Source organism: Corticium candelabrum, chromosome 17 (assembly GCF_963422355.1).
Source record: "Corticium candelabrum chromosome 17, ooCorCand1.1, whole genome shotgun sequence".
NCBI classification, from domain to species: Eukaryota; Metazoa; Porifera; class Homoscleromorpha; order Homosclerophorida; family Plakinidae; genus Corticium; species Corticium candelabrum.
Genome location: NC_085101.1, coordinates 2,681,127 through 2,692,478, shown reverse-complemented (window position 1 = coordinate 2,692,478; position 11,352 = coordinate 2,681,127). Strand labels below are relative to the sequence as shown.

Sequence of the window (11,352 nt, the reverse complement as noted above, 5' to 3'; positions counted from 1 at the left end):
CGGAAGCTATTAAAATAACGAAACTACGGATGCGAAACAGGCCTGAAACTTGGCGCAGGGACGTTTCGGCTGCGTGCGAGCCCGCAGACCCATTATCGCCACCCTCCTCTTCCTCCGTTCCTGCCACACCCGATTCGTCGCTGCCAAGAAAAAATTCAAAATCAGACAAAACCAAAACGGTCGACGTACGCACAGCCTCATCTAAATTACGCCACCAGCTACGACAAAAATGTGTAGCAGATATAACACGACGAAGTTGCAGTGTATCTTTCTCTCTACAACGCGATATCAAGAAACTCGACGAGGCTGTTCGGTTGCGGTGCAATGGTTGACGTCACGCAAACCGGAAGTCGCATAACACGGTCGAAGAACGTTCTATCTCGCACGAAACTGAACAGAAGAAGCACTTGAAAACTTACTCAGTAGACTTGTTTTCTTCCTGGTCAAACTCTTCAGCCTCCACGACTGCAGCCTGTGCATCAATTTGACGTTGTTGTGCCTTGTCATTCCACTCAGAGTCTTTGTCGCGCTGGTCAGCACCAGCAGCGACTCCGAACTCTTTCTCTTCATCCCCATCAAAATGTACGTACTCCAAATCGAGCTTATCAGGAGCGGAGACAGGCCTACAAACTCGGTTTAAAGCGCGACGACCCTTCAATGTTCTTGTATGACGACAGGTGACAAAAATTCTGAGACTGCAAGAGAACCTTGTCTGTTATTGGTCAACGTTGCCCACGTATTTTGAACCCGTACAACAAAAATTACTTATAATGTAATAGTTAGATGTTGCAGCAGCAAAATCCCGTATATACCGGATGTCGATCGCGCGCTAGTCTAGCAGGCGCAAACTACAATAAGTAGACTTCTCGCTTGTCAGAAACGTGTTGCTAGAAGTTCACTAACGTGATGACTTCTTCGTCAACTGTTGAAATCGATGGCGTCATGGCGAAAATCAAGAGCGAAGCTATCAGACTTGCCTTGGAATGCGGCCACGCCCTAACACATGAAAATTAGATGGCTAGGTTATATCTAGCTAGCGCATGCTCCCATCTCAGTGAATCGTTTTCGCGAAATGAGACCAATCGCTGCAGTCTGTTTGACATATATTGTATGTGGACCCGTGGGTCCGTGTTTTCCACTCAGCCGTGACCGCTTGCTCTTCTAGTATTGCCATTCATTAGTCTACACGTATGCAATTAGGTCCTGTCCACCTCGGAGAGTCTCGCGTAGCCAGACCCCTTTCCGCCGCGGCCTCCCCGGCGAAATGAGGTCTGGTGTACGGCCTTTGATGTCGCTGTGTGCCGCGTAGCCAGAAATCGGCTATCTAAAGACCGGATTTTGTTTCTTAAACGCTTCACTAAAGACGAGACTGGTATGCACGCAATGCAATCCTATCTCAGCTTCTCTTGTTTCGTAGAGAACAACTCGAAGACTACAGCTAGAGTCGTTGCTGTTTGTGAAATCTGCTTTTTCGACAGCAGCGATTAAACGATTTGGTCTCTTCCTGGTTGCTACTGTATGTGTTCACCAAAACAATGCACAAAACACATGAAATGATTACCCAAACACAGAAAGACGACTCATCTTGTTTCGATGACGTCATGCAACTCCAAGCCCTTCCAGATATCGCTCACTCCGGACTGTATGCGGTCACTTTAGACGTCAAAAAACAGCAAACAGCACTGAGTACGTTCGCATTTAGTCTCCGTTGTGGCACGAACGCACAACGCTAGATCGTACGACGTCGATCATGGCTGCATGAAATCGAAGCCTGTCAACGTTGTAGTGTATTGATACTTTGTATTGCGCAGTGCACGTTACTTAGATAAAGCACGCTATTCATTGGGTTCTATAAAAGGACACACGCACCATAAATTAGACATTGGTGTTACACTCACTCGGCTGTCGTGTTGCTACCCGTGCCACCTTACATTTTGGTGACAGGAGTAAAAGTTGTGTTATATCTAAAGACTCTCCGCAAGCGTTTGATGGTTCGGGTAACTTGCTCTCATTTCTTGACCGTGTTTCCGTGTGGACATCTTTGAAAGAATATAATGGAAAGAAAAAAGCGTTGGCTCTTGCCTCGAGACTTGAAGGACCAGCGTTTGAAAACTATCGACGACTGACAGACGAAGAGAGGACAGACTACACAACAATTGAAGCTTCGCTAAAACGAGAGTTCATGTCCGGAGGAGCCGACCGAATGCAAGCGGTGAGAGAATTAAGACAGCGTAAATGGATGGAAGGTGAGGAACCGATTGAAGCGTTTGCTCATGAGATAGCTAGATTGTTTGACTTGGCTTATCCCGAGTCTAATGATGTGAAGACACTTGCACGAGACGCATTTCTAGAGGGTTTACCACGTACCTTTCAACTGTACGTAAAACTAGATGCGTCTAATATGACAAAATCGCTACGTGACCTTACAGATGTGGTCCACCACTTACATTTGGTGGGAATCGGGAAACAATCGCGCAGCTATCCATCACATCTACCGGTAAGTCATGTTTCAGAACCGGAAACGCAGTCATTGATGGAAGTCTGCAACATTCAGTCATTTCACGAGCCTAAAAATATCGCCCAATCAGTGAACAGCCGTCAACACCAGCCTTGGCAACCAGAAAGATATAACGTAGGCCGCGATCGTAGACGTAACCCCAGGAGACGTTTCTGTTATATTTGTGGGAGTCTTGAACACATTCGACCGAATTGTCCGCATATTCGAGATTGTCACCGTTGTCTAAAGCCAGGACACCTCGCCAGGAATTGTACAGCTCCCTGCCCAGCAACAAATCGTGTAGACCAGGCAAAGGAAGGGCGTGTTTCAAATCTTACAACCGCTAGACACGGACTCATTTTGGTAAGGGCTACAATTTACGATCGAAACTACGCGTTCTTAGTCGATACAGGAGCGGATATTAGCCTGCTACCGTACAGCGTCGTGGAGACCAATAATTTACCGTTACGACGTCGTATGGTCCGGCAACCAATAATGGTGGATGGATCCGCTCTTCGGTGTGAGGGCATGACGGATATGTTGACACTAACGATTGGTCCTAGTAACATTTCACAATCATTCTACGTAGTCAGAGGACTTGAATATGGTATCTTGGCGATGGACATACTGGCACATCTCAACGTGCAAATTGACGTTGCTACGAAAAGTCTGTATCTCCATGGTCAAAAGGTCTCCACATTCGAAACTGTCACGGCGGCTACTAGTTCGGTTTGTCTGATAAAAATTCGGTCAAGTCTACTCACTATACAGAGTGGTAATTTCACCAGGAGAAGAACGGACAATATGGGGAAGAATTCATTCAAACACTCCAACCACGTGGACGGGTGTAGTAGAGGTACTGCATGAATTAACTGAACGATCGGGTCTACTGGGATGTGCAACTGTAGCGGAAGGAGGTAAAGAGAAGAATGTTCCTGTTCGCGTCTTGAATGTCACGGAAGACCCAGTGACCGTTTATAAAGGCCAATCGTTGGCCGAGTTTACTGAAGCTATGATGAATGAAGGCAGAACACGTGACGATGCAACAAAAACCGGTAAGATAACGTACGACCCTATCGCAGAAACGACCCTTGGAGAGTCCATTTCCACAGAACAGAAAAATCGCCTTAAGAGGTTACTGCAAAGGTATAACAAAGTGTTCGCTTACCCAGGCAACGAGGGACAGGTAACTCACATTGAGCACACCATTCCTCTAACAACGGACAATCCGATTGCATGTAGACCTCGTCGCCTGCCAACGCAATGGAGACCCGGAGTTGAAGAAGAAGTACAGAAACTGCAAAGACGAGGCGTGATACGACCATCTGAATCGGGCTACGCAGCACCGGTGTGCCCAATAAAGAAAAAAGACGGTTCAATACGTCTCTGTGTAGATTACCGCGCCCTCAACTCCAAGACAAAGGATACGGCGATTCCAACTGGAAATTTAATAGAAGTTGTGGAATCGATGGCAGGAGCCCAATTTTTCAGCCACATTGATCTAGCGCACGGATACTACCAAGTGCCGATTGCTGAGAACGACAAAGAGAAGACGGCCTTTCGAGCCCCGTCGGGCCTTTACGAGTTCAATCGAATGCCATTCGGATTGAAAGGCGCCCCAGCGACGTTCTGTAGGATGATGGCTTCCGTGTTTGGGCACATGACCCCCCTACAACTCGTACTGTATATGGACGATCTTTGTGTTTTGTCGGTTTCGTTCGATGATCATCTTAAACAGTTAGAAGACACTTTTAAGACGCTGTTAAATTACGGCCTCCGAATTAATGCCAAGAAGTGTCAATTTGCAATGACTGAAATTATCTTCTGTGGTCTACGAGTGAGCAAAGATGGACTGGGCCCAGATGCAGAAAAAACAGCCACAATTGCGAAGATTCCCAAACCGGTAAACGTCAAAGAGGTTAGAATGTTTTTGGGTATGGTGGGCTGGTATCGACGGTTTATTCCGCGGTTTGCAGCTATCGCTAAACCAATGTATAACCTCTTGGAGGGTGACAAAGCCTTTAGATGGTCACACGAATGTGAAATCGCTTTCAGCACTCTGAAAGAGATGTTGATTTCTAATACAGTTCTGAGTCATCCACATCCAGATAGAACGTATGTTCTTACAACAGACGCTTCCATGGTCGGGATAGGAGCAGAATTAGCTCAGCAGACGCCAGAAGGAATAAGACCAGTTGCCTATTTCAGCAAGACACAGTCCAAATCAGAAAGGAAGTATTCCGTATATGACAAAGAATTTCTCGCCATTGTGATGGCTGTCCGTCATTTTCGCCATCAGCTCATAGGAACTAAGTTTTGTTTGAGAACTGACCATCGTCCACTGCAGTTTTTGGCCAATACCAAAGACCCCTGGGGTAAACGTGCTAGATGGATTATGGAATTGGAAGAATATTCATTTACTGTAGAATATATAACTAGTCGAGAAAATGTTGTGGCTGATGCTCTAAGTCGACTTGAACACGAGAAAACCCTGAACTTCGACGAATCCGAGAAAATAGGTCAGAACAATAACCCTCCCAACCCGATCGCCGCATTTCGACTTCCGGAAGCTGCAACGATAGTAGCCAGTATAAGAGACGACTGGTCTATGGAAGAATTTATGAAGGCACAACAGAGAGACCCACTGTTAACAGAAATCAGCGATATTGTGGGTAGGGACCAAATTGGCCCACGTGTTGATATGAAAAATCAATCAAAGGTGGTAAAGGTAACACTGAAGGAAAATTTGACTTGGTCCCCTGAATGTGTGCTCCAGAGGATCGCTCCGTCTGGACTGTTGCAAAATGTTGTACCGTCGACGTTAGTTGCAGAAATATTACGTCTTGCCCACGATGAACCCTTTTCAGGACACCAGGGAGTGAAGAAAACGCTTCAAAGAATCTTACAGCGGTTCTGGTGGCCTACAATCAGCGATGATGTTACACAATACACAAAATCATGCGACGTTTGCGCTAGAAGAATGTCGGCATTTCCAAAGGCACGAGCACCGTTAAAAGAGCGACAGCAGGCTACACAACCATTGCAGAATATTGAAATAGACATCAAGGGTCCATTGCCGAAAACTGATAACGGCGCTCAATATATATTCGTCATCCAAGACGCGTTCTCCCGATTTGCAGATATGCATGCGATCTCAAGACAAACGACGGAAGAGGTATGTGAGAAATTGCTTGAATGGATATGTAGATACGGGATCCCCACATGTATACATTCGGATCACGGCACCTGTTTTACGAGTCGAGCATTTGAAGAATTTTGTTCACGGTATGCCGTTAAACATACAATGTCGACTCCATACCACCCACAAGGGAATGGCTCGGTTGAACGCTTAAATCGCTCCTTGGGTGAAACGTTGTCTAAATTGGTCGCCTCGAATCAATTAGATTGGCAGAAACACCTTCCTGAAATACAGTTTTGCCATAATACCACATTTCATGAATCTATCGCCACCACACCTTACAAGGTCGTCTTCAAGGAAGATCCTAGAACAATAATTCATGCGGCCGCAGACGTGATTCATAGGCCACAATCTGCCGGAAGCAACGAAACCCCATTAGAAGTTGCGACGGATAGAGATTCTGGAATATCTAGGCTCTATAGCAGATTCAAGACAAACTCGGAACGAATGGCAGTACAGAGAAGAAAAACTTACAACAAGTCGAAGCTCGTATTCCACCAGTATTAACGTGGTGAGTTAGTATGGGTTAGGAATAGAACGGGAAGACGGAAAGTATCAAGATCTCTTTCATCGCGTTGGATAGGACCGTATGTTGTTGTTAGACCAATATCCGATGTTGTCTACGTCTTAAAATTGCCCCATGGCAGTAAAGAGATAACACTACACCACGATGCTCTGAAGCCATACGTACAACGTGAAGGACGATTTATGCCCGAAAATACATCGAGGAGTCCACGTTCCAGGAGCAGCCGACCAGTAAAACGCCCCACTTCGACAGAAAATCATGACAATACGGTCGGTTGCGAGAGTACTGACTCAGGAGAAGAGTCACCATCCGAAGCGAAGGGAGGTGCGGAAGACCAGCCTGGAATGCAACTAGAACAAGAGAGCCAACGCGCTTCACCTGCACCACCAGTTGTTCTAAGAAGATCTAAACGGATTCGCAAACTACCCAGACGATTGGACGATTACGTTATAGAACCAAACGATGGGGAGGATAGTGATGTAGTGTATTGATACTTTGTATTGCGCAGTGCACGTTACTTAGATAAAGCACGCTATTCATTGGGTTCTATAAAAGGACACACGCACCATAAATTAGACATTGGTGTTACACTCACTCGGCTGTCGTGTTGCTACCCGTGCCACCTTACAACGTCAACGTCCCCGCGGCCGCGTTTAATCGCTGCTGTAGACATGCAGATTTCACAAACAGCAACGACTCTAGCTGTAGTCTTCGAGTTGTTCTCTACGAAACAAGAGAAGCTGAGATAGGATTGCATTGCGTGCATACCAGTCTCGTCTTTAGTGAAGCGTTTAAGAAACAAAATCCGGTCTTTAGGTAGCCGATTTCTGGCTACGCGGCACACAGCGACATCAAAGGCCGTACACCAGACCCCATTTCGCCGAGGAGGCCGCGGCGGAAAGGGGTCTGGCTACGCGAGACTACAGCTCGGACAATTGGATCGCGATCAGTCCGATCCACATTGCGAGGTGGTTTCGATGGCGATCCGATCGCGATCGGTTGAATCTATCTAGAAATAGTGGGCGTTACCTTCACGTACTCTATTCGTCAGCAGCGTGTAGTCGGAACAGCTAACACTCCTCGCTCGTTTTTGTTCTCGCTCACCTTACGTCGTTGTATCAGTGCTTTCCACAAGCAAGGAAGCCACACGTACACATCGGTCATCAGTCACGTGATTTCAAACTGAGGTGGAGGTATCGTTTTCAAACTGCAGTCTGGACGCTCGCCATCCCGATCGGATTGCGATCCATTCTGGTCTAGCGTGGAGAGGCCTCTAATGTGAATGAAATGTGATCCCAACGGTGTAGTGTGAATGACACAGTATCCCTGATCGCTTGACGCACAACATCGTTCATTGCGCAGCTGTGCGATCTCATTTCCTGCACAGTATCATGCGTACTACTGCTGAACTCCTCTTCTTGTCGCTCTCATTTTTGTTCGCTTTCTTCACCTCTTTTGGACGATGCCAGTTTCCCAAACAGTGCATTACCAACGATGGCGGCTCGTTCGCAGTTATGGAAGAATGTTGCCCAGAAGCTGTACCTGGGAATAGTGCTACAAGATGCGGCGGTCAAGGTAACGCCTAGAGATTTGTCTGCATGTAATAGGCGCCTGTGCGGATGGTAAGAATGAGTGATACTGTACCCATTGTCTGCATGGGGACGCCGCACGTCTACCATGGCAAGACAGCTGAGCCCAGGACGTATATCATAAGAGCAAATTTCACGGTCAAACATGTTCTGGTACGTGGTTTCTACTGACCTACAGACAAATCTCGCAGAGTCTAATATCAATTATCGGAGACTTCCCACTAACAAACACTGGCGTACGGAAACCAGACGAAGATTTCTTGTATCTAAGGCATGAATGTAGAGAGTAGTCACACGGTAACACGATGTGCTAGATTCAGCTTGATCACTTGGCGTATTGCTGTTCACGGTGACAAAATTGAACTTCCGCTGCTTTTCCCGTATATCGGATACGCCCATCAAATATCGGATAGTTGCAGGTTTTTGCTTTCGACGGTACCACAGTTCACTGTCTGCACTTTGAAATAATAGGTACATGTCTCTTCTACTCGCAGTGACAACAACAGATCGGCAGCTTTGCATGTTGCTCTTCAGGAAGCTGAAGAAGAGGGGCGGGTCTTGTTCTCTAACATCGAACCCCCGAGTGTGCTTGATGCGAGTGTAAATAGGCGAGAACCGCGATGAACTGTGTTAATACTGACTGCCTTATAATACTGACAATACGGTTGCCTTCAAATTGCCTATTTGCCATAGCTTCACTTTGTACTTCCTTGATGTCTATTGTTTTAAAATTCTTACTTCATGTTGAAAGTATGTTAGGGCGTGGTTACGATCTATCACATGACTTTCGTTATTATCTAACTTTGTGCAAATTTATTCAACCTGCCAATATTGATTTCATACTAATCATTCCTTTCTAATTTTCACAGCCATCATACTAGATAGCTAAGGCGTCACTCATTTACTGAAAACCCCCAATTCCTCCTATGAGTAAAGCACAACCACTGAACTAAATTGGCAAGAAATTAGAAGTATAGTGCAAGTGAAAGCAGATAGTACTCTTGAGTCTGTTATTGGTTGGTACCTCTATAGTCATGTATGAACTAACTGCTAGTCTTACACGCACCTATGCACGCAATCACACACTATACAATGGTTTGCTTTGAGCTTTGCAATTACATGCACATAACTTTTTACAATACCAAGAAGTATTGAAAAAATGGTTAAATTCTGCGTGAAAACATCTATTTCAATTTGATTTAGGCAGAGGAGTCTGCGTCGCCTTGAACACGAACGACTATCATCAGCAGTTCAATAGATCCAGCTACTCAGCTTGTATACAAAACGGTATGACGCCATCTTATTGTTTTCTAAATTAAAATGAGCTTCTAATCTACTAGTCGCTCACAAAGTTAAAATCTTATGCAAGATCGACGCTGTCCTAACATCGTGTCCTCATTTTTAAATTTATTTTTGTGTCATTTTTAGACCCACGAATAGGATGGCCCTACTCATTTGGTGTGAGAAGATACTGCAAGTGCGAAAAGAACTGGGATGGTCCCGGATGTAGAGAGTGCGCTGAAGGATACATAAAGGACACAGACAATAGCTGTGTTGTCCGGACGGGATCCCAAATGCTTATTCGTAAAAACGCATTAAAAATGAATGACGAAGAATGGGCTACATTTTGGAGGGTGATCAACGAGTCCAAAGTTACATCCAGCGATTACTTGGTGTATACGGGAAATGGAACCACAACAACAGACGGGAATCCTCGCCTTGTCGGTAACTTCAGTTTTGTTGACAACGTGACCGTTTACAATGTTTTTGTCTGGTTGCATTACTATGCAACAAAAGGAAATTATGGCAGTCCGCCAGTACCAAAGCAATGCGATTTTGCGCATGAGCAGTCAGGGTTTCTTACTTGGCATCGCGCCTGGTTACTTTTTGTTGAAAGAGAATTGCGAAAATTGAGTTCTACGCCAGACAATTTTACAATTCCTTACTGGGACTGGACAGACCCGAGCTCATTAGTTCCACTGTTTAATAACAATAAGCGATCACGAATGGGCATAAGTTATTTCTACGACGGTGTCGACGCAATGCCTAAAGTAATAGAGTACACGAGTAATGAAGCGGCCAATTTTGAATCAGACGAATGGCAAACGGTTTGCGTCAGTGGCAGAAACGAAGGACCGAATATCGAGTCCGTGTGCGACCCCTCTAACCCGGATAAGGACCATGTGAAACGATGTCTTGGATGTATTGTGGGAGCTTTGGATAACAGAGAGCTACCAACTGCGGACGAACTAGCAAAGATGCTAAACAGCGCGCCCTCCTTTGATGCACCGCCATGGAACAAGGAGCCCAATGGTGTCCAGAGCTTTCGAAACTCACTAGAAGGCTGGGTTCACATATCTACAATCGATCAACCAGGAAATCCAACTTATCACGAGTTTCACAACAGGGTTCATATTTACATGGGTGGAATTATGGCTGACGTTTCGCCAGCTCCTAATGATCCAATTTTCTTGCTCCATCATGCTAACATCGACCGTCTCTTTGAAGTATGGTTGAGAAAAGAAGACCGAGGAGAGTACGTGCCGAATAGTAATCAAGCCGTTCATCCGGGACATGCCAAGAATGATTGGATAATACCAATTGTTCCCTTTGTAACGCACGGAGACATATACAAGACCGCACCGGTTCTTGGATATGAATACGACAATATCGAGTTCCCACATGAACCCACTATGGCTACTAAAGCTAGTGCAGATACTGAAGCTACACAAGGGACTGGAGCAGCTGTACACAGTACGTAAACTTTAGTTGAAATTGAAACTACAATTTTGTAATATTGATTTTTTTGGTTGCAGTGGCTGTTCCCGCTTTGACACAAACCTTTATGGTTGCTGCTGCTGTTCTTGTTGGCTTAATGTGTCACTATTTTACTTGAAATGTTGGATGACAGCTGACTAATGCATGCTAGATTACTGAAGCTGCTGGTTAAGTTTGTAGAGCATCGCGGTTGGAAATGCTGATTTGCCGTAATAGTCATGCATGCAGTACTGTGTTACTAGGCTAATAGCAGTTTGTCCCTCTGAATGTTGCTGTTTGCAATTATGCAAATATTTGAATACAAATCATTGCATCTCATATTGACCAAGTCCAGGAATTACGTTGATCACAGTTGCCTTTAACTAGCCATATAACTTCCCATGATCATCCGCTGCTTTTACATTTTCTTCATGTGTGATCTTTCCCACATTGAGTCACCCAAACAGCCCTTATGCATCTCAAACAGAACGTGTTGAGGCGTAGACTACCCGTCCTTATAGCCAGTTTTCTGATCCATACAACAACGTCGGTATAACCAAGTTTCACAACATTCTGACCCTCGCCTGTTTGCTGAAGCTTCTGTTAGTAAAACACCTTTTTAACAAGCTCTGCGTAAACGCAGGTAGAATACTCAAAAGTTTGAAAGACATCTTCTAGACAATCTCCTTGTGAATCAATCAAGCTATACCTACACACTTCAATGAACCTCTCAACAGAGTCGGAACATCTCAGTTGTTTGTGATTTATAACTATTCAAACTAGC

At 45.2% G+C, this 11,352-nt stretch overlaps 1 protein-coding gene across 1 annotated transcript; it reads left to right on the top strand.

Annotated features, from left to right (window-relative positions):
- The first annotated feature begins 7,649 nt into the window (after positions 1-7,649).
- Positions 7,650-10,895, top strand: LOC134193148 (tyrosinase-like). Its single transcript, XM_062661948.1, has 4 exons — positions 7,650-7,797; positions 9,015-9,098; positions 9,240-10,565; positions 10,628-10,895. Exons 1-4 carry the CDS (start codon positions 7,737-7,739, stop codon positions 10,705-10,707), a joined length of 1,551 nt encoding a protein of 516 aa, XP_062517932.1. The 5' UTR covers positions 7,650-7,736; the 3' UTR covers positions 10,708-10,895.
- The last annotated feature ends 457 nt before the right edge of the window (positions 10,896-11,352 follow it).